The sequence below is a fragment of the Limanda limanda genome, chromosome 13 (genome assembly GCF_963576545.1).
Source record: "Limanda limanda chromosome 13, fLimLim1.1, whole genome shotgun sequence".
Classification (NCBI taxonomy): domain Eukaryota; kingdom Metazoa; phylum Chordata; class Actinopteri; order Pleuronectiformes; family Pleuronectidae; genus Limanda; species Limanda limanda.
In genome coordinates this window covers 18025243-18049730 of record NC_083648.1, presented here as the reverse complement: position 1 = coordinate 18049730, position 24488 = coordinate 18025243, and the positions used below count along the sequence as shown (strand labels likewise).

At 41.4% G+C, this 24488-nt stretch overlaps 1 protein-coding gene across 5 annotated transcripts; it reads left to right on the top strand.

Annotated features, from left to right (window-relative positions):
• Positions 1 to 4273: 4273 nt before the first annotated feature.
• Positions 4274 to 22773, top strand: tbl1xr1b (TBL1X/Y related 1b). Of its 5 annotated transcripts, none has more exons than XM_061085002.1 (17): positions 4274 to 4478; positions 6493 to 6569; positions 6655 to 6778; positions 9586 to 9689; positions 10016 to 10161; positions 10370 to 10589; positions 11704 to 11836; positions 13260 to 13401; positions 13810 to 13873; positions 13964 to 14061; positions 16030 to 16090; positions 16487 to 16608; positions 17085 to 17159; positions 17297 to 17424; positions 18728 to 18893; positions 18997 to 19098; positions 20154 to 22773. In XM_061085002.1, exons 4-17 carry the CDS (start codon positions 9632 to 9634, stop codon positions 20178 to 20180), a joined length of 1542 nt encoding a protein of 513 aa, XP_060940985.1. In that variant the 5' UTR covers positions 4274 to 4478; positions 6493 to 6569; positions 6655 to 6778; positions 9586 to 9631; the 3' UTR covers positions 20181 to 22773. The 5 variants fall into 5 exon arrangements, with proteins under 5 accessions (XP_060940985.1, XP_060940983.1, XP_060940984.1 ...); XM_061085000.1 differs by lacking the exon at positions 4274 to 4478 and adding an exon at positions 4712 to 4876; XM_061085001.1 differs by lacking the exon at positions 4274 to 4478 and adding an exon at positions 4712 to 4880.
• The last annotated feature ends 1715 nt before the right edge of the window (positions 22774 to 24488 follow it).

Genomic DNA, 24488 nt, shown 5'->3' with positions numbered 1-24488 from the left:
TTTGTCTGATTTAACCAGCAGCTGATCAGATGAAATGGGAAACTATGTTAGTGTTAGTTTGTTGGTTATAGATCTATAGAGCTATATCTTTATAATGCATGTATAACACACAGCTCCCTTATTTACCCAAAAAGATGCACATTAGGAAAGACAAAAAAAATGATCTGTGTTGAGTGAGTAAAACAGTTAAAGATTATTGTAGTTATTTATGTCTGTATTTCGTTTTGTTTCATGCTATAAGCATATCATTAATCAATATGGAAATTTGTGAAATAAATAATGCTTTTTATATTTGCTTTGTAACCAACATTACTGCCCCTGACTTATTTCATCCTTCAGAACAGTATACCTTAATTTATAAGGTATCTTAAGATGTACAGACTGTATTATTGTATATTGTATAGGTGTGTTTATGCATACTTTTGTTTTCCAATTAAGTAAAAAAAAATTTGATCATAGGGGCCTTAACCGACAAAACACTACTCATCTTGTTTTTGGAAACACTGGAACAAAAGTCTGATGTGTATTTAATCCCTTTTTAAAGTGTGATGATTGAATTCACTGTATTTCTTAATTTATTTACTTTTTTTTCATTTTGATATGGACGTGCCAGTCACAAGTAAAGCGTTACTACCTATTTTGTCTAATATAGGTAATATAGGTTTTCTATTTATCTATTTACTTTTCAATCTCTTCTTATTTTTAGTTTATTCATTTGTTTAATTGATTAATTTGCTTTAGATTAAATTCTATTCAACTGTACTGTTTCTTATTTGTGTCTTGGAATGTTTTGTCTATTCTATGAAACACTGCATACTATAAATAGGGTCTCTAGTTCAAATAAAGGTTGAATGAATGAATAATAATCCAAAGCATTTGACCAGTGATGACAGTGTTGTTCTGAACAGATGGAGGATTTCCCCTTGCAGTCTTCAGCTATGAGCTGGTTTGTCCTTCACACCAGCACCGTCAGGTCATATTCTACTGGAAGTGCACACTTATTACCACTTTGTAACACTTTCTGTCTCCTTTAAGACACATCCAGTGAGGACAGTACAAAGAGTGCAGTTTAAAAGAAAACCTCCACAGCTGCTTCCTTACTCTTTAGCTCAAATGCCTTTCTGAGGTAATTATACCTTGGCCTTCAGCCTTGGAAAAAAAAATAGCACTCCTTCTGCAAGCGGTATAGGACAGCAGAGAAAATGTGCACAAATAGCAGTATGAGGGGAAAAAAGACTCAAGGGCAGATTGAGAGGCATTCGCATTTATTTGAGGTTAGGCCTAAACATAGCTGCAAAAACGTGCATGCTGTCTTGTGCCACATTTGGACGCAAAACAACCCAGAGAGAGGGGATGAAAGACGATTCTGCTCCTTTGTCTCTCAGCAACTAAAAATAGCTCTTGCTGAGCAGGCAGAGGAGCTGAGCTGCAGTCCCTGCTCCTGCTCCCTTTTCCTCCTTTTTCTGTCGCTCGCTGCCTTTAGCACGTAGACTCTAGTGCATCATGTTGATAGTGCACGTGAGGAGACTTTCACATCAGCTGTAGAATACAGTTGCTATCATCTTAGGTACAGAAAGTGTTAATGATATTTCTACAGTGGTGGGGTGTCGCCTGCAGTGCTGTTGTGTATCACTGTGCTGATGGATACAAAGATTTAACTTCTACTGTAGATATTTCTAATCAGTTTTCGCATCTTTATGATGGATGCTTTGATTGTGAAAAAAAAACATCTATGCAAATAAGGACAATACAATGCATCCCTTGTTAGAGTTTTTGTTGTGTGCGTGTGCACTTGAACCCAAAGGTCCCAACAATGTGTTTATACCTCCAAGGAGTTTTCATTTTCACCTCTATTTGTTTGTTTGTTTGTTTGTTTGTTGCTTGGTTCCTTAACAAGTTTACACAAATACTACTGGATATATTACTATGGTCGAAGAATGTGGAATGGGTCAGGGCAGAACCATGATTCATGGATCTTGATGAAAAACTCTGGTATGTTTCGGAAAAAAGTGTGTGCAATTTGGAGCAGCCTGATTGAATTTGAGGACAGTGCCTTTCTAAATTAGAATTAGTCTTTGTATTTTTAAGAAGTATACTGTTTTCCAGTTGTCATCTATATATCATGACATCTTTCCTTTTTTTTTTTACATGAAAGTCTGAGACTCGTCTTAACCTGAGATTATTTTTCTGTCTTCTTAAAAGGGAAATGTGCACACATGCCCGTGAAAAGGCAAAACTGCTGTTGGTAAGGCCGTGGATAAAGTTTGTGTGGCTGTATCCAAGCAATTACACAATGCCAACATGTTCAGCACATATTTATCAGTGTTGCGGCTGTGCTCACATGCCTAGCAACCTTGTGTTATTGTCCTGAAGATTAGCTCCCTGGCTCCACACACACAGATACCACACTGCTGTCTCCCCTCCCAGCCTCACATTTCAACTAATCTCATTTTAGGGACTACAATGTGCCAACATAATTTACATTTAATGATTTCCTCCGATGTAAACTGTTGTGTATCTTTTATACCTATAAACATAAAGTAAACAATATGTGCATGTGTTGTATTTGAAAGTGGGTGAGCAGGATTATAGTCACAGAGAAGAGGTGAGTCAGTTCACAATATCTGCCCCTGGAGTGAATCACGTATTGCGTAAACCCTGGCACTGGAGAGGAGGAGGAATTTGCTCTGCGTTTTCTTCACTGGCAGCTAAAAACACCCTCACACAGCAGTGGGAGTGATGGAGCACATTCTTTCTGTTTATTCTGGCTGGAGAAGAAGGGAAGAAGAGGGAGCATTTGGGAAATCATGCCTCTGAATGGACCAAACAGCACTGAAAAGAAAATCAGATTCTCAGAAAAAGGCCTGCAATTTTTTGGTGGTGTGTATAAAGCTCAACCTCAATCCTGGGGCCTTTAATCCTGTGACTTTTGCTCCATGTAGAGATGTTACATCGCCGTGTAACATCCAATCACCCATGCATGATTGTGAATGTGTGGCACAGGATACTAGACCGGGAGGTCTGGGGTGGATGAGTTGCTGACAAGGGGTCAGATGAGCGCTGATATAACTGAGTGGGAGGATCAAATACAGTGGCTCAGAGACTGGGAGGTGGCAAAGGATTTTCTTTTTTTTTAATCAGTGGACTGCAAGAGCATAAATGATCTGAAACAGACAAATCCCTCACTCAGGACCCCAGCTATAGAAATACATGCTAACCTTTTAGACGTTTACTATCAGATTGAATGCTAATGATGTAATTTGGCTTTAATGTCTGTGTGACTCTGATTGAAGATTAAAGGCTCAAACCCCTGACCAGTACCCTAACCCTTACCCTACATGATTTGTCTCAAAAAATCAAACGTATGATTCTGAGGCGATGGTAGGGCTTTGGATTTCTTGTGTTTTTGTGAGGATGCGGATTGTGAGGAATAAAAGAGGGTTGTTGTGAGTTCATGTTTGTACACAGCAGAGACTTACCTCCACCGTTGGGGTTATGTTTCCATCTGTGCTTGTTGGTTATTTAACAGGATTACTCAAAAAGTACTGCACGAATTACCAGAGATTCTGGGGGGACGGATGCAGACTGGTCCAGGAAAGGACCCATAACATGTTGTTGTGGATCTGGATGAGATTTGTTTTTGTTCACTTTTTTTAACATCGTGAAATAGTGCATTATTTCACGTGTTTGTTGATTTTGATAAGATACATCAAACACAGTTAAGGTGTTTGTATCTATGAGTGTGTATATTTTTGGGCAGATCCAAATAAAAATCTGGACAGTGAATTGAGATGAGGTTTCATAAAGGGACTGATGGGCAGATGTATCCACTACAGAGGGTCATCCCAGATGCATTTATGACAGCAAGAAACCACCAGGGTCACAAAACGATGCACCGAATATGCTTGTTGCTGCTGTAAGAACTGATCATCCAACAATCCTCAATTCAGCCTTTCACGTCATGTCATCATCCCACATCGCAAGAGCCTGAGGTGATGCAGCCACTGAACTGGAAGCTGGGGGAGTCGACAACGAGGGAGGAAATGAATAATCCAGTGTGTTACGTATAGAGCTGTATAAAACAGAATCAGTGTACAACACAGATTGTACTGATGATGTAAGCTTGTTGTTGACTTTCCCAGTCTGAATGACTGAGCAGAGGAGGGGGGGGGTGTCATTAATCCAGAGCTAGTGGTGACCAGACAGGCGGAAAGGAGGTGTAGTGGGGGATGGGCGAGCTCTTGTTATGACTGGTGCTTGGCTGTGGGACAAACTTCCAGAAGGAGGCCTCGGTGTGTGTGTGTGTGTTCTAGCTTTGTCTTTTTCCATCTCATGGGTCGGTTCCAGTGGAGAAACACGTCCCCGAGCTGGTGTGACGGAGCAGCGGCTGGGATCCGATCGTCGCAGGAGGACGGAGGGTTGTGAACCGCAGGAGGGAAGCAGGACGGGCTGGGTTTCTGATCGTGTCTGGAGAATAGGTTAGTCCTGTGTCCCGGGGCTGCTCGGCGGGACGAGGGTGTTGCCGGGCTCGAGGTGGCCCAGCTCACTGTGCCGTGGTCGGTAGGGGGGACACGATGATGGCTGCCTCCTCCTCCTCCTCAGTCGTCACGGGTTAATCATTATATTGAGCCTGGGCGAGTGGCGCTTTGAAATAACAGTGGTTACAGGCGGCTCATTTCCGCATGTCGGGTCACCCCCACTGTGTCGAATATGTGAAGCCGTAGCTGGCTCCTCACCGCCTGGCGTTAGCTTCAATATCATAACCCGGCGATAGTTTCACTGTATGTGCGAAAACTAAGTGATCCGAACACATAGCATGGTCTGATGTGAACACACGATCTGCGGAAGATATCGCCAGGCGAACAGTTTTATCCAAGTAGGTACGAGATTACAGCAACACTGTCATTAGCATAGCATGCTAGTGCTAACTAGCTAGCTAGCTCGCTGGTTCTTTTGAGTGGGGTGTAGAGTGGCAGCGACGGGTTTACGACCTCGTCAAAGATGCTATTTAAAATGAGCTAACAACGTTTTACGGATATGTTGTGAGTAATAAGTACGTCTGCTAACACACGTGGGGTGCAGCACATTAGCTTGGTAGCTAACTCAGTTCAGTCGGACGGAATCTCTGTGCCCGAGTGGCATGCGAGGTGACGGCTACACAACTAATGCTAGCCGGGAGGAGCTAACACTAGCTAGCTTGTGGCATTAAGCACATGAATGGGCTGGAGAGCAGAGGAAGCCAATCACACAAGTTAGCGAGGTAAACAAAAAGAGAAAAACGCGTTCACTTGACAGGCGCCTCGAATAAGTTACGGTGGCCGACAAAGCCTGTTCCCAGGTCCCCGCGCACATCCACTCTCTGACCCATGACATGTGGGCAATCCTCAGCCAGCAGTACACTGTAATGGCAATGCGTTGAATGGAGCCTTTGCTACACTTAATATATGGAGCATGTGTGCATTCATATAAGAAGGGGGTGTTTGATTCGGGCTTGTATTACGGTATTAAAGCGCACTTTGACTCCTCCATTAGCACAACGTGAGCCACAGGTCTGCCTTCCTCCAGCAGCGGGAGGGTCAGCGGGCTCACTGAGGTCCACTGGCCCCGGCGTGTGGGGGGATGGGCAACGTGTTTCCCTGGTAGCTTACCGTGCTATCTTGCTAATTTAGCTACCGGAAGATTAGCATGGGGAGATACCTTGCTTTGGAATTAACATGCACTATATCTGTCCGAGGTCGTAGACCGCCAATGACGACACAAGCCAAAACGCTGCGATCCTTGGCACCAGTGTGTGTGTGATCCATCAGCACAAGTGCGCTGCAGTTAGCGATCACCTCCTTAATCATACACCTTTTCAATAAGTTAAACTGACAGTGGCAGGTGTGTGTTTTATTCTCTTTATACAATACAACAAGGAAACGCACTTCACCTCTGACTGCAGCCCTTCAGGGATGGTTCAATCATGCACTGCTACAATATCTTCAGACTGGGTTGGCTTCTTTTTATTTTTTTGCTGACCCAGTTTCTCGCATTGTTTTTGTGACACGCCCCTTCGTGCAATAACACTTTGTCTGTGCCGCCTTCTCACCCACTGACACATTGCTGCTTAAATGTCCCCTCTAATTGGGGCAATCTCCCTCAGTGTTGATAGACAGATACCGTCTCCCATGACTACTTGGCAAGGCCTGCTGTTCTTGCATGTGAAAGTGTATATTTTTCTATTGGAAAAAATAGGAGCAAAACCACAGTATGTGTTGGGAAATGGTCCGAAGTGGGAAAAGCATCCCAAGCAGATCATTTCTGTTTCTTGTTTGCCAAGTTATTCTACATGCAGAATATTTTATTATTCTCGTTACATTTGTGAGTATGTGGTTTCAGTCCAGAGAGAGAGGAATACTGTAATCTATAGATATGATGTCCACCTTTGATGTTTCTTCAGTTTAATGCATGTGTCGGAGGAAATTCATTCATTTTCTCTCCCGTGTTTCTCAGGTTCTGCAGGTTCTGCAAGTTCTTGCTGAGGACAAGGGAGCTATGATACGCCTTTGGAAGACGTTGTGATCACATGGGTAGGGAACCTCACTAAACACCAATATTCAGTCAATCAAATGTTATTCGTATAGCCCATATTCACAAACACAATTTGTCTCATAGGGCTTAACAAACAGGGGGAAAACCTAGAAACCTCAGAGAGAGTCACATGTGAGGGATCCCTCTCCCAGGAGTGACAGAAGTGCAATAGATGCCACGTGTAACTCCGAACATCAGCATAATAACAGTATGTACACATGTATGCATCCTAATCACATTATAATCTCCTATTGGACCTTTCACAGCTTTTTGGGACTTCAATATTAAGTCATTCCCCTTGCTTGATGATGCATGCCATGCATTGGTAAACAATGTTGATCTGGTCATCATAATCAGACTATGCTCTGTAACAAATAAACTGGAATTTGAATTGAATATTCTATTAGCAATTAAGTAAACGTCATAATCAAAATAATGTCATATTCAGTATAAGGTCAATAGCTGAAGATTTTGCAGTCACTGATACATATCCAAGTTTTGTAGCATTTTGTTGCATTTACAGTTTTGCCTCTTTCAATGGCGGCATATTGACACTTGGAGGATCACTTCATTGTGACACAGTGTCAGGGATCAGGTTCAGAAGGGAATTTAGGTTTATATTCAACGCGTGGGAGAATGGTTTACACAAATGCCTCACACAAAACCATCAGTCTTAAGCATGTCTCAAAAAATAAACATCCCACTTGTTTACAAAAGTGTTCCTGTAAGCAAGAGGGGTGATAGGTTACCACTACATCTGTCGACATGTTAGTGTAATGGATATCTTGTCATTTTGTTTAAACACTGAGCTGAAGTGTTGGAGACATTCTTGTTGTGGCCTCAGGTGAAGATAAAGATAAACAACATACCCAGGTCCATAGTGTGGGAGTGTCTTCAGTGGACTTCTTTGTCTATACATTTGATTTACCTATACGTCGCGATGTACACCTGTATAAACGGATTAGATTTGTTTGGTTGTAACTCGAGGTCCATCGGTATAACTTGCTGAGGATGTGTTAGAAACATCATGCCTGCTCTATGAATTTTGAGGTTGTGCACAGCTCTGTGTGATACTCGTATAAGAACAGTTATGCGTCAGTGCTGTCCGCAGCTGTTCCTGTGTGCGTATAACTTGGTCAACACTCAGCATGAGTCCTACTTTGGCACAGTTCAAATTACTGGATGTCTGGTAATGTGTGACTGGTTTATGTCAGTGAGTTTAACACTGGAATACGCTTTCATGCAGAGAGCTGTCACCCTGCTTCTCTGCGTCTCGCTGTCAGCAGAGACTCCAGTCAGCAGTGTGGAGAACTACGCTGCATTACATGTAAATTAGCGCCTGTCCACCTGCATGCTCCCTCTCCTGATCGCCCACATGTGCTCTCTCTCTCCTCTGTGGGCCATTCACTAAAATGAAGCCAACCTACTAAACCAGGGCTGTCAGACCCATATTCACATACCCATTGATATAGACCCCTGACATGTTTAAACTCCATCACTGTGTGGGTCTGAAGTAATAGTTTGAACAGATATCCACCATATATCCTTCAGTGTGTGTGATTTGCAGCTGTGAATCTGGAGGTTGAGGCTTTTGTTTGATCCACTTTAAAACATGACACCGTAATCTTTAATGTTAACCGAGGGACCCTGAAATGGCTCGTTGTTTAAACCCATCTTCGGCCGAGCGAGCTGCTAATGAGGCTGTCCAATCCTATCTTGTCACGCCTACAGCTGGAAATAATGTAACTTGACAAGATTCAGTCCGTGAGGTGAGGACGGGTCATGTTCCTCCTGAGTCGAGTTAGCAGCTAAAATACTCCCTTGGAGAAATAAGCTGTTTGTCTTTTCTGAATAAATGAATTATGTGTCAATAATTGTGTGTCAGTGTTCTCGATAGAGCTAACGATCAGTGTCGAGGTTCATAAAACATTCAAACGTATCGGACGAGATGTCAGCATGATGAATTGGTCGAACTATTCGTGTGAGTAAGCTCTGACCCTGTCCACCGCTGCTGCGTCACTTGCATGGTTATGACATTTTGCTGGCACCCTATGAAAGCGGTCTAGCATTAGATAAGCCCGAGTGTTATATCAACATGATTAGGGTGCACCTTAACAATAGCAAACATGGTTGTTGAAGCCAGGTTGTGTTTTGTCATTTACTGTTGCTATGTAAGATTTTCTGGTTGTTCCGAGCCATGTGCTGTATTCTGCTGGTTGTGCTTCGCTGTGGGAAACATTCGCCTTCAGGACTTTGTGACCACCTTGTTGGGGATTGCTGAAGGGCTTCTATTAGATTCCAGGCCTCTTGGTTTAGTTGGTCTTGGATTTCAGCCTCTGGGATGCGGTAGGAGACATGTTGACTTTTTCAGTGGGCCGGCACGATGGAAACAGTAGAGGTTCTGTCCCTCATCCAGACCCCTTGTTTATTTCCACAGTCCCGTTCAAACAGTGCGGGTTCTGCATGAATAAATGTGGAGGCTGGACACGAGAGCTGTACAATCTGTTTTTGCTGAGGTTTAAAGCCGGTCTGTTCTAGACATGTTTGGTCCCAAATATCCCGCCGAGGTAATTATTCCCAGTTGTAGGTTAATGAATGGAAAATCTTACCCTGCCTAGAGCCAGGAGGTTCCTGCATCCACCAAACAGAGAGACAAACAATATATTATTACTATTATTTATCATTATTCTATTCCCCTAGTCTGAAGTTGAAAGATGTAGGTAAGGCTAGATGACGCGTTTATTCTCTCTTCCTCTTCTCTGTTTTCATCATGTGTGCCAATTTGGGAGTTGGCTTGTAGTGTAACACCATCCTCAGTCTGTGTGTGTTACACTTCTCTTTTTCACCTGGCTCAATGCCACTGCATGTCCTCTTACTTTGGAGTATCAATGTTATGTTTCGGTGAGATGTGAATGCTCATAGGTAACGAAGATACTCTGAAGATACAACTCAAAGTTATTTTCAGCTAATTTCTGTCATGTGTAACACCACGTCATGCTCTTTTTGTTTTTACAGGCTCCTATGCTGTGCTGACCCAATGGTTTGATCACCAGGACTAAAAATGAGCATAAGCAGTGATGAGGTCAATTTCCTGGTTTACAGATACCTGCAGGAGTCGGGTGAGTTGCACTAGCTTTAGTACATTCAATTATTTTAAATTAAATATTTTATACTAGTGATCCCTGGTGTTGAACTTGAAATCCATTCTTCTCATTGATATTTATATAAAGATGGATGACACGACTGCCCCCCAAAAGTACAGCCAAAGCTTTTTGATCGCCACCTAGTGGCTGGCTGCCATATAGGTCATAAATCCCACCTCCTCTGTGTAAACAGTTGGGACATGTCCCACCCAAAAGTCAAAGTACACGTTAAATACAATCTTATCACACTGATGTTAGTTTAGTCCTTGTTTCTACTTTCTAAATGATCCTGCTTCCACCAGGCTTCTCCCACTCGGCATTCACCTTTGGCATAGAGAGCCACATCAGTCAGTCCAACATCAATGGAGCCCTGGTGCCCCCTGCTGCCCTCATCTCCATCATCCAGAAGGGCCTGCAGTATGTGGAGGCTGAAGTCAGCATCAATGAGGTCAGGCATCATCTTTACGCCATAAGCTACTAATAAGTGTCATTTACAAAACACTGGCAAGAAAAAGTCCACTATCATCATTATGTTTTGACTCAAGTGTGCCTGTATGCCAAAATGTTACTTTGCTGACTTATAATGTCAATTAGCAATAAATCTCTTCTTACATGAGCAAAGTCTGGTTATATAAAGCTGCATGTTTTGTGTGTAGGACGGAACCCTATTTGACGGGCGGCCCATCGAGTCGCTGTCCCTGATCGATGCTGTGATGCCAGATGTTGTGCAGACCAGACAGCAGGCCTACAGGGAGAAGCTGGCCCAGCAGCAGCAGGCGGCAGCAGGCAGTTGCAGCGGCACAGGACTCCAGGGAAGCACGAAGAACGGAGAGGGAGCCCCCAATGGGGAGGAAAACGGATCCCACGCCTTAGCAAGTAAGCTAGCTCATGGTTGTTCTGCCTCTGAATCAGCTCCTTAGCAAAGATCTGTGTTTTCTTGTGTTTGGGTGGGAAGAAATGGTCTTGATGATCTTATGCAGGATTTTATTTTGGAATTAACGATAAAAGTTTATGTGGAACTATGCAAGCTGTCTGGGATAGTCTGTCACTGACAGTTATATAAATCATGTAATGTAGGATTATACCGCAGCAGGAAGTTGGCAGATTTATTTATAAAATACTGAAAAAGATAATGTATGAAATTATATTATATGATGGAGAAAAAAATTTAACTGATCCTGTGTGTAATTGAGACTAAAATGCTATAAAAGATTGTAAGTCACATTTTATTTCGTAAAGTTAAATCCAACCCCTTTTTATAACCAGTTCGTTAATGTGTGTGAGTGAATGTATGAGCAAGTGGTTCACTTCTTTTCTTAGCATGTTTTAATCACAATAATACACTGGGCCTCAGAATTAAATGTTGCTGAGGGGTACTCACAGGCTTATAGCATGAATTGATAGCATCTAACATTGGCTTGATAAATCTTATGTTACACTCAGTGCCCACCTCAGGCCCACTATGTTTTGAATATGCACTCTTGGCCTTTCAACAGTAGCATAGTCTGCACTGTAATGCCACAGCTGTCATCTGTTCAGGCTGGTATTCCCTCAGTGCAGCACTGTTTACTTGACTCCTCAAGAAACACTAGCGTCGCTAGTCTGTTTGGATTAACAACATTAGACAAAGTAAATGCGCTGCTGTGGGACTGAAGCTTCCTAGGAAATTAGATGATGTCAACTGTGTTAAAAAATAATCCAGTTTGCTTGTTAGTATATTTTCCTGATTACAAAGCATTAACGTGGGAAAGTTGGTTATTCATTTCAAAAAGTTAAGACCATTTAACTGGAAACGTTATTCATTACGTTAAGGTTTTCGTGGGGACTAAAAACCCTATATTTTCATATTCTCACTTTAAGCCTTAAAAAGTCCTAAATTTGTTCAAATATTATGCGTTGGTCTTCAGAACAGTGGCACTGTTGTTTATGATTACTCTTGTACAAACCTTTGGATAAATGTTTTGTTTGTGCGTCTCACTCCTTCCCGTAGATCACCACTCAGAGATGATGGAGGTTGATCAAGATGTGGAGATCCCCCAGAGTAAAGCCATGGTCCTGAGGGGCCACGAGTCGGAAGTGTTCATCTGTGCCTGGAACCCAGTCAACGACCTCCTGGCCTCTGGGTCAGTATCAACACGTCATGCCTCACAGTTCACATGGTTTCTCATGCTGCGTTAAAAATAGCCATGAAAAGTGTCGCTCCTCCAGGACACTTAAGACATGTAATGCATTCGATTATTTTAAGAAATGTTTGTTATTTGTTATCAATGCATTCCTAATCAAAGTCCTTTTACCCAGATTAGATTGAGTTGTTTAACTTAAAAAACCCTCTGATGAAAATCAAGTTTTATTCTTATTTCCCTTTGGTGTTTCTTAAGACAAATTGCTGAAATACACAGTAAATGCCATCTCTGATTATTTTCACCTTGGAACTGCAGTTTAACAGTGACAGCCAGACACCATCATAGACATAGTCTCATTCACATTTATCCAATATCAGCAAACCATAATTATCTGTATTGTAGAGAATTGTCCTGATACATTGATTTTGAAGCAAGGGCTTCGTTACCGCTACTTACTCTATAGCTGATCAGGCCAAACCTCATTTAGCATTTTATTGTGTTCTTGTTATACACATTAAGACGCCACCCACAAAAAAATTCTAAAACCTAATGGCTTACAACCTGAGGGCTTCCTGAAAAACCTTTTACTTCTAAGGGTCTGAAACAAAATCATTGACTTTGCTCTATTATATATTGACATTTAAAAAAGAAAACCAATAAACCTGTGTTGAGTATGTTGACAGAAGGGCTTGTGGTTTCCAGTCATGTCCAGTTTTCCGGACAAAGGCAATGATTAACAATCAAAGTCTTTTTGAGCGTTCCAACTTTCCGCTGCCAACTGTTTTATCGACAGTTTTTATCTGCTTCAGATCCTGAGAAATTCGAGTTTTAGTGACCATAAAGTCAACTACAGTACATTGACTTAGTGACCCTGTAATGGCGTTGTACTGTTAGACAGGTCAATCTTTACAGCTGGTGTGGTTGAAACTTACCGGCCACGTTCCTCCACCTCTTTGTAACCAGCTTCTTTAACAACCGTTGTCTGAAACTGCCATCATGCATTTCTCCTTCTGAGAAAATTCTTAAGTGAATTTCAATGTATGTCATTGGTCTTGTGTCTTGAAAACAATGACATCATAAAAAACGCATGTTGCATCAGATCTTAGTGGTTTAAATGCACATGTCTGTCCAAAACAAATCATCTCACCGAATAAGTTTCCTCCCGAGAGGATAACGTGCATTTACATCTCTTACCACTTCTCCCCACTGTGTTTGGCCCTGTTTAAACCTCACACTATATCGCTGAAGAGATCCTATCACAAGTGCACAGCTGTATGTCAGTTGACACCTGGCTTTAGAATGTGTGTGTCTGTCCACATGCCTCTCAAGTGAGCACTTGTGATCTTATCTCCCTATGCAATTAAACACACATATCATTGCTGGTTGCAAAGACCAAATGTTTTGTTTTTTTTGTCTCGGTCAGGTCCGGAGACTCGACGGCACGGATCTGGAACCTGAGTGAGAACAGCACAGGTGGATCCACCCAGCTGGTCCTGAGGCACTGCATTCGGGAAGGGGGCCAGGATGTACCCAGCAACAAGGACGTCACCTCACTAGACTGGAATGTGAGTGTGTGTGTGTGTGTGTGTAGTACAGTAAGATTGTGTGTGTCTGCTCAACTGAGTGCAGATTTGTAGTAATCTAATCTAGTGCCGTGTGTGCATGCCTGTGGCCCTTCTTCTGCTCAAGACATTCCTTCTAACCAGATCTATGGGCGAGAGTCACTCCCACAGGGGAGCAGGCATTTTATGCTGTTCAGCCTGAGTAGTGCAAGTCAATGCACAACACCACATCAGCACTAATATCTTACCTTTCATAAAATATGTATTAATCAGAAGAGCCTCATGAATATAGATGGTGGAATTTATCTGTGCAATATGGAACAGTTCTGAACCAAAATATGCAAATTAAAGTGAAAAAGATTAAATGCGACTGACTGCAGATGAATAAAAAAACCTTTTTGTCTCTTTCAGAGTGAGGGAACGTTGCTAGCAACAGGTTCATATGACGGCTTTGCTAGAATATGGACAAAAGATGGTAAGACTTTGCATATATTACAGCGATGATTGTGTGGTCAAATGTTTTTGTTTTCTTTCTAAGTAGCATTGGGTTCTTTTATGTTTTCAGGTAACCTGGCCAGTACTCTGGGTCAACACAAAGGTCCTATATTTGCACTCAAGTGGAATAAGAAAGGAAACTTCATCCTCAGTGCTGGTGTTGACAAGGTAAGGCCTGTTGATTTTAACTGTGGTTTTGAATAAGCTGGTTGAGTACCCCTGGGTTTGGTAGCAGTGCTGCTTTTCCAAAATATGAAAGTTTCTTGAAACGTCATGTTGTTATTGTCTCGTGGACCCCCCTCCCTGAAATACTTCCATCTAATCTTAACCTCCTTTAGACAGCATGAAAGCAGCATTTCCTACTGGTTTGAACGTTGCCGCTGTTGTCATGAAGATCACATCGTTTCCCAACTAACTCATCTTTGCCTCCAGCAGAAAATATGATCTTTGATTTTCAGACAAAGATTCATATATGCAGGGGTGGAAATAATGTAAATTTACTATTGTTTCTGTGTATTTGTACTTTTGCGTACTTCGCTTAATTTACAGAGTAAATCCTTACAGAGTAAGAGCACCATCAGACTTACTTGAATGTTTCAGTGTCTCTACAGAGAAGAGCATCAGCAAATGTGTCGCCTAGCAATGTAGTGTGGTCTGTGTTGGTTGGCTGCAGACACTGTGGATTGTGGTTTATACATCTCTTCCTTATCTGTTGCTTTCTTCTGCGGTTAGTTCTAAGAAGTGACTGCTTATTTTGATTTCTTCAGCTTGATATTGCGCTCTAATACCTGCTATGGAGACTGGTAGTTGACAACTACCAGTTGTATGCAGACGTTTCAAAATGCCTGACTGGAATTTATTGGTTGTTTTCAGTACAATTCTCATCTGCAACAACAACAGGCATATATGCATTGAAATACCATGAAAATACCAGGGCATGTACACTAACCTTGAATAATATTATATCCAATCTTCATCAATACAAATACGAATAAACGTCCACAAATGATAGAATAATTCACTTCTGATTTTAACTGATAATTATTTAATTCAACCTAAGTTTTCTTCAGTATCATAAGCAATTGAGTGGTACTCATCAATGTCATCCATGGGTAAATTGCAAACCAGAACTGCTAATGGTTGATTCTGCGTATGTTTAGCTGTAAGATTATTTTCAAAAAATTAACAAATATATGCTATAAAAAGGGCTCTCGCATGAAATACCAATACAAACTTGTAGCTGACACTACAAGGGTATATTTGATAGTAAATTTGGAAGGTAGACGGACAGACGAAAGAGTAGTTCACAGAAAAAGTCGCAACTAATAAAGATGACTGACTGAATCCCCTCCACCTCCCTTAGAGAAATATGTCCAGTCTGCATGGGGCTGTACTTTTCTATAATTTCTTTAGGTCAAACAAGGCGTTACACAGAGAGGTCACAGGTTTATTTAGGATAGGATATTAGTCGATCAGCTGCATTGGAGGGTTGAAATTGTACAGAAATGTGTAATGGTTTAATAGGTTGGTGTTTTTTCTTTATGTCTACTAAAGCACTTGTCGAAGATGAACGGTTTTCCAAGATACAACTTTCCTAAGATGTTAAAGGCAACTTTTCATGGGTATTTCAAATTCTATTATGTTGGGTCAGTATTTGCTCTCGAGGATTAGAGAGTTGGAAAAAGTCTTAAATAGCTAATGTTCACTTGAGAGCTGTATTCTGAAATGACGCTGTGGATTTTAGGTTGAAGTTAGCACTGAAAAATTCAGCCAGACAATAATCGATAATGGAAGAGAGACAAAATTACAGACAGAGTTAGCAAATAATGATCTATGCGCATCAGTTATGGTAAGGTGTGATGCATTTCCATCAAACAGAGATCTATCTCTCTCGAAGTTGCCACAAAAAAACATTCATGGACATTGTGCAACATTGCCATCTAGTGTACTAAAATCTAATAACACCACATGTCACCAACAGGATAGGCTGCACATTAATACTCAAGCGCAGTTGTCTTGCAGGTATAAAAAGGCCTGAGGTGTGTCTATAAACATATACATATATGATTGTGTGTGGGTAATGTAAACTGTGTTTAAGTAATGAAAAATAATGCAAATATCCTTCCCCCCGCATAGACCACAATTATTTGGGACGCACACACGGGAGAGGCAAAGCAACAGTTTCCTTTCCACTCTGGTGAGTAACAAGACTTTCATTCAACGGTTTCTGTTTTCAGACCTTCTGCCACAGCTCTATTTTTTTCTGCCATCAAATCTTTCAACACATAGTGACTGATACCTTTGCCTCTGTCATATTCACGATTCTGAACACATTGGGAACAGCAGCTCTTTCTCTGTGACAATGTTTAGCTTGTTGGAGTGTGACAGTAACAAACCTGACCCTCTAATGTGTTTACAAATTGTATTTTAAGGTTTTAAACCAACGACCTGCACTTATAGTATTGTTACAGATCAATTGTGGCATAAGAAATCTTCTTTCAGTCAATCCTATACGCATGTCGCGCTTTCTCGTGTCCTGCTTGTACTTGTCAGCGCTGCTGCAGCCCTTAGCTCTGTCTCTGTCTCCCAACAGCACCTGCTCTGGACGTAGACTGGCAGAGCAACAACACGTTTGCCTCCTGCAGCACAGACATGTGTATCCATGTGTGTAAGCTGGGTCAGGACAGACCTGTCAAGACCTTCCAGGGACACACGGTAAGACATGAGTGTTCTGTGTGTGATGAGGAGGGGAAATGAAAAGAAAGACCAGAGTTGCAGTTTTGTGAAATCTCTTTAAACTGATTATCACATAGTGTTTATGAGCTGAAATAAAACTGATTCTGAAAAACAATTTGACTTATTCATCCACACAAGTCATTTTGTAAAGACCTGCCAACATATATTGTCTCATGTTTTCTTAAAAGTTCAATTTTAATCCTAAAATTGGTTTATTGTTGATATGAAAATTAAAAACACAACATAATAAGTTCGACTTTTCTCTATATTTTGACTTTATTCTAAAATAGTGCTTGGCTTTCACTCGTAAAACCATGTCCAACTTGAGACATAGTTATAGAAGTTAATTATCAGGATTCATGGAACTACTGTATAATGTTTCTAAATTAGCTGCGGCCTGTCCTCACCACCACACCTCTGTGTTTTGTTTCTTACCCCCTTCTCACTCGCGCCAGAATGAGGTCAACGCCATCAAGTGGGATCCCACTGGCAGCTTGCTGGCCTCCTGCTCTGATGACATGACGCTCAAGGTCAGTTCACACAATGCACAACAAGTGAATGTCCACAAATGGCAGAGAAAAGTTAGAAATCAGCCTCAATCAGACATAGTTTGAAGGAAAGCGTTTTGTAAACTTAACAGTTGCTTCTTTATCATCACCTCACCCAGATCTGGAGTATGAAACAGGACTCGTGTGTACACGACCTCCAGGCTCACAATAAAGAAATCTACACAATCAAGTGGAGCCCCACAGGCCCCGGGACCAACAACCCCAGTGCGAACCTCATGTTGGCCAGGTAAGAAAACAACAGCAGCAGCAGATGAGCACCAGTTTCACTTTTCTTCTACTTGTGTCATTTGACTGAACAGTTACAGGGTAGTTTTCTGTTTATAGTTTATAGATACAAGATGAAACCAACAATATGAAATCCTACAATCTTAAATTTAGAAGAAAAAAAGAAGCTAATAATAACTCGTTTTCTTTGCTTGATAAATTCAGGTGTTCTGTGTTAAAACAGGTTCTTTACTGCCTCACTCTGGTGAGTGGTTAATACAACAACGCAACCTTGCCACCAATCTTTTATCTTTTTTTCAGGGGGCAGAACATGTGGGAAATGCAATACCTTCTTTTTATTTGCTGCCCTCTGATCAGATCAGTCAAAGTACTGTTCCATAAAATACCTCATCAATAAAATACCTGACAATTGTTTTAGGGTTGTGATTGATATAGTTTGTAGGTTTGGACTGTCATACTAAGTTTGACCTGGATTCATCTGAGGAGACGTCTCAGGAGCCAGAGTCTTGCTTTAAGCACGCAGCCACCTTCAGTAAACTTCAAATGCATCATGAAACACACCTCTGAAGTCATACATTGTCTCTGCCTGGATTTATTTGTCTTTTGTTAAATAGAGCCTGATCAGTGTTTCAGTCAACTGGTAAAAATCAGTGTTGATTTTTGCAGTTATTAAAACCTTTGTTTTACAGACAATGCAGACAAAATGTGCATTTATGTTTATGTTTGAAAGTAAAGCTTATGGGCAAACAGTTAAATGTCAAGCCTCAATAAAAAACATTTTTTGAAAACACTCCTCAAACGCCACCCGTTTAATTCTCCAACCGGCCATTAGTGGTGTTTATTTCTGTCCTGTTTTGTGCCAATTACTTTGTTTTTTCTTATGTCTCCACGGACACATGTAAAGCGTCCTCGGGTCTCTTGAAAGTAGTTATATAAATTCAAGCTAATATTATTATTCATACATTAGGGTTTGATAAAGTCATCTTATGAATGATAATTAAGTATTTCTAATACTTTTAGGACCACATAAAAAATTCTAATACCGTAATATCAATATCGAAAATTTTTATTTGCTTGTGTGGATTTTCTTTCTGAATTATGAGATAGTCGACACAACAGTGAATCAATCATTTATATTTAATCACTCTCCCGTGATGAAGCGACTCGTATATCATTTTAATTTATTTGTAGCTTTCATGTCCTGTTTACATGCTTTACTTTACAACTGGCTACATGGCACCTTATTTTCATTCCACTCGACACAGAGCCCACTTCAGTTTCCCTTTCTCTTCACCTCTCTCCAGCGCATCATTTGACTCCACAGTGCGTCTGTGGGACGTGGAGCGCGGAGTGTGTATCCACACGCTGACCCGCCACCAGGAGCCCGTCTACAGCGTCGCCTTCAGCCCTGATGGCCGGCATCTCGCCAGCGGCTCTTTCGACAAGTGTGTCCACATCTGGAACACTCAGGTGGGGGAATCATAGCAGATAAACTAATACAGCTCTAAAGCTTTACCAAACAAAAGGCTTTACAAAAGCTTGCAATTGCTCACATGTGTTTTTGTTTCCTCAGACGGGTTCTTTAGTTCACAGCTACCGGGGAACAGGAGGGATCTTCGAGGTGTGCTGGAACGCCACCGGGGATAAAGTAGGAGCCAGCGCGTCAGACGGATCGGTGAGTTGCGTCACACACGTAGCGGCCATTAGTATCTCTGTGTACAGCACTAGCACCTGCCTACGGAAATATGATCTTTGTAGGTCAGATCTGTGAATACAAAGTTTGACTCAGGCAAATGGACGCTACAAACTGTGATGATGGTGTGTGGCCAAACTCGTACAGAGAAGTTTAGCGGTTGACTCATGACACAGGGCTTCCTTGTTTCAGTAAAATGAAACACACACAGATGGCTAAATCAACAGTCACACGAGATTTGACTCGTCCAAGCTTATCAAATCAAAATGTGAGGCAAGCACAGCAGCTTGGCAGGACGCCTGTGACCAGGGAGGGGACTGAAGACACTTTATCAGTCAGATGTCTCTGCTTGAGTTGGAGGACAGATGCCTCTGCAAAATTCAACTTTGAAGCCATTCCATTGTTTGCCAAGTAACACTGAGGGATATCATTTCAAAATGTAATTGTCAATTTTGGCACAAACTCTTTGACATGCTGTTGGCAGCAGGTACTTGAGAACTAGCCAGGGTAGGAGAATAGTATAGAGGGGCCCTTAAAGAAAACCTGCATCACGGTTCACACTGCAGCACAATAGCTCATAGCTAAGACACACTTTGAGGTGGTTTTAGAACAAGTATCTGAATGTCAATAAGCTGTTGGTCCAAAATCCGGTCTTCAACTCAGCCGAACATTTGTTGTGGAAAAATGAATGAAATTCGTCCAATAAAGCTTCTGAATGTGCATCAGTGTCCAATTTCTATATTTATGGACAAGACAAAGGTGTTGTTTAGATATTCCACTCTTATTCTACACAATCATTTGGTGTGGAGCATTTTCTGGACTTTGCCTTTTACAAACAACACAGCAGGAGATTGTTCGGGTTAGACACAACAACAGGAAATTGTCCAGAATATTCTGGCAAGGGCCGGCACCTGGGTAGAGCAGGCAGGAGGCAAATCCTGTGTATTTGTCAATCAACACCAGCATCAGGCGTCATCACCAAAAGTTGGGGAGTTTGTATCCTTTGTGTGTAACTCTCCTCCTTCCTGTTTTTCCAGGTTTGTGTATTGGACCTGAGGAAATGACACTCGCCTGGGGGGAGCCGTGGACCGACTACGAATGTGTACATAGCCAAACTGACTGACTGTCCCTGCCTGTCCGGCACACTGCTGTAGTCCCATCAGATGCGATGGCCTGCCATTACAGCCCCACCCCCCGCCTCTCTCTCTCTCTCTCTTTATCATGTACACACAAGGACCAAAACAAAGTTGTTATGCACAGGTCTCTGTGGACACTTACAAGAAGAAACGTGTGATCCCTGAGGATAACCATGTCGGACCCATCGTACACAAACCAAAACACCAGGATTCTTCTTGCTTTGCTCTTTAGATCCTTTGTACCAGGTTTATAAAGATGCTTGTTTTCTGCTGGCCTGTGCATATTGCACATGTCTGCGCCTGGTGTCCTGTGGACACTGTTGTGTTGAATTTGGATTTTACTGATCTCTGTAGGTTTTATATGACGAGTGGGTTGGGAGAGAAGGGAGGGGCTGGGGTGTGGGAGCGGTATGTCTTTACAGTGGGTGTTCGAAGCTGTTCATTGGGCGATCCGCTCGTCTCGTTCCTGGCACTCTGTCAAGCTCCGAAGACGAAAGCATTGACAATTTTCCCGACTGTTTTTACAAAGTGTCAAGCAGTCTGTCAAACAGTGAACTGTCCTTTGTTTTTGCAACTTTAATCCTCAAAAATGGTTTTCAGGTGTTAATTCATCAGGTTAATATGAATCTCTAAAGAATTCAAAACCTCTGCGGCTGTAACTTCATGTTGATATCATGTTCTAACAGTGTGCTGAATGTGTGGACCGCTTGAGGTTTACATCATTGAAATAGAGCTCGTAAAAACATGGCCGTGCTTTTCGTGTCATCAGTGAGGTAATGTGACACAGTAATGGTTTATTTTCTGGCATCTGTCTAGTCTCTGGGCTGTGTAAAAAAAGAGGGAGGGAGAGAGATGCAGGAAAACAAGTCCATAACGGCATGAATTCATCTGACGTGAAATAATTATTAGTCATAATTGTGCGTGTTTCTTCAGTTAATAGCTTGTTGCTATCCAGTGCTGGAAGATAATCAGAATAAGTTGGTCTAGTTGTGTCCCATTTCCTCTGCCTAGTCATTAAAACAACACAGCATCATCTGCAGTATCACTTCTTCTGGCGGCACAGGATCTTTTGATCGCACCTTCATAAAAACCACGACTCAACATTTGCTCACATGACGTGAGCGATTTGACGACTCTGGATTTCAAACAAGTTTGTCGTGTCGAGTGTTCGTTGTCAACTTGGAGTCTTCGTCACACTCTCACTCTGTAACGTGTGCAGCTTTTCATACTCAGTGTCGAGTACACACTACAGTCCTTGGTTTGCTGTTGTCAGGCAGTTTTTGCCCAGCATTACTATATACACACACACACACACAAAAACACACACACATTCTGGAGACGGGCTGTGTTCAGGCCTATGCACAGATAGACAGTGCTTTTGTTTGTAGTGTTCAGAGTTGCCGTTTTGAGGCAGTTCTGTGCTTGTTAAAAAGCAGACTTGCAGCATATGACTTGATGTAACATGGTATCTGCATATAATATATATATATATAAATATATATATCTGTGCTATCACGGGATTCTTTTGTATGCCACCCGTGTGCTGAGGGTGGATTTTAAAGTAACTTTTTGAAGACGCTTGAAATACAGTATGTGATGTTGCTGTGCATCACCCGAGGTCGTGATCATGAGGTTTTGTTTTTTTATAAAATACCATTAAACAGTCATAGCGAAACAAAAGAACAGCCCCTTTTAAAGGGTCTATTTTTTTTCTTCCTCTGCACTTTAGGCTAAAAATTGAGAAAACAGGGAGATGTGTTTATTCAAGCCATCATGGACGCATCTAATGTTTGTAATGCTCTTAAAGACGAATCAGCTGAAAGTGTTGCAGCGACAGCGGGGAAACGAGGGTAGCTAGTGTCCTGTCTGACTCCTCGGGGATTAGGTCCTACCCGGCCGACTTCATGGCATTCCAGGTCTCATCCCGTAGCCATGGAAAACGTCAAACGGCTCGAAATACACAAAACATACATCGTCAGACGCATTCTTTAGAATGTTACTTGTTAGAAACAAAAACATTGTACTGAAGCTAAAGAATATCTTGAAGTTTGCTTTAATACAGTCAGCAGTGATTGGACTGTAACACAAAGACTATTTCAAATGATGTCTATGACAGTGGAATGGTATTTTATAACGGTTAGTTTTTAGATGATACGTTTTTTACACTGCATTCAAGTGTGTTTGCTATTTTTTTTTTTCTTACCGAAAGTACTAATGTCAATTCTATCTTTGCTATGTCGGAAAGCCCTTGCAGGTTTTGTACTTCTCAAAACTTTTGTAATTCTGATTTATTTGTAGCTATGTACTGAAAATGAACAAAAAATTTGGATTTAATTGTTGATGTGTAACACAGAACCTGTAAATACCAATTTACATTTTTTTTTTTTTTGTGTTGTCTTTGCTCTCACTTACGTTGTACTCTTCTCTCTCACTCACATGGTTGCTGTCTGCAGCCTCCTGATCTGACTGTTGTAATATCACTCAGATCTCAAGGTCTAGAATAAAATCTATTTTGATAATATCAGCGTGTTCACTCGTTGGGTTCACTCTGCTGCACTAACTGTCTTTACTCAGGGAGTCGACCTGTGCATGGGAAGGACACACCAGTATACACCAAGCTGAAGGTCATGTATGCACACAAAACACATACCGGTTGGATTACCCAGAATAATACTCTTGAGTAAGCAGTGTTTTCTGATTCAACCCGAATAACGTACTCAGATTAATCTAATTAAAATGTGGATTATTCAGATTCAATGTGCATTATATAGACACATGTATGTCTGAATGACATTGTAACATTCTATTGGAGCTTTCACAGCATATGGCGACAGCAACATATGACCGTTCAAGTGTGAATATGAATGGAATATTATATATTAGCTACTAAGGTAAACATAATCAAATTAATGCATTATTCAGAATAAAATAATTTGGATCCATGTAAACAAAGTCAGCGGGGTCTAAAGCTCAGCCTTAGTTACTGAATTCAGAGATATTTTTAGTCCTAAGATAAAAACAATTCATGATAAAAGTCACATTATTTCTTTTTATTCAAAAGACAGATTTTTCCCTCTGTGTGAAGGTTATGCTTTAAACTCTTCTTTATGAGCAGAGAGTGACGGATGTGTTGAAAAGCATCCAGAGCATTTAGACCTAATTCAAAGGATACACTGAATAAATCAGCTGAAACAATTCGGTATTGCACAAAGGATCCATGTTTTCTCTGTGTCTGTGGGTTTTCGCCAGGTTCTTCCGCCTCCTCCCACAATCCAAACACATGCAGGAAAGAGTAATTGTAGACTCTAAATTAACTAGGTGTGAATGGTTGCCCGGTGATCTGTTGGCGACCTCAGGGTACACACCGCTTCTCGCCACATGTCCGCTGTGATTGGCCACAGCTTCCCCCTGCCCCCACAGCCCACAAAGGATAAGCTGTATAGATAATGGATGGATGGATGTCAAACAAATATGCAGCTGCATGGTCTCAGACAAAATCAGGCCTTTAGAAAACCGCCAAACCTCTGAACTCCTCCAATGCAGTGCTCTGACTGTCTATCTCGCTCTGATCTGACTTTCAACTCTGAGATTCTCGAACATCCTCCTCTGCTGTGAGAACTTTAGAACTCATCAGACACCTTGTTTCATTTCCTCATTGAGAGACGAGAAGTGAAAGCCCCTTTACCGGAATGAATTTTTCAAGCGTTACGACTCAGTCTTTGCATATTATTCGTGATGTGGTTTTGATAAAGTGACAAAATCTGTTTTTGGTATTTCCTGCATGGGACATAACCCATGGCCCATCCTTTCACCAAAATGCCCTAATGTCACGTCAGCGTTATTTGCAAAATCCTGCTACATGACGGATAAATAGTGAAAACAAACCTCCTTGTAACAAAACGCCAAACGCTGTCAATCAACACAGTGTGACTGTCATCATGTTTAGTGGTTACCAAAATAACTCTTCTCCCTGTAAGAGATTGCATCAGTGCCAAGTAAAATATGGAGTTCCATAAAAATCTGCCAACGCTGGTTAATGTGGAAATATAAAGAGGAACAAATTAAAATCATAAATAACGTATTAATGATTTTAAAATGTGGAAGTGTAATGACTTATCTTAAAATAAGAATAATTATAACCGTTTTCCCAGCAGCAGTTAAATAAAATTCAGTCGACTGTGCAGATGGAAAGAAAGAAAATACAAATGCAATTGCACAGAAACGGATATGGGCCAC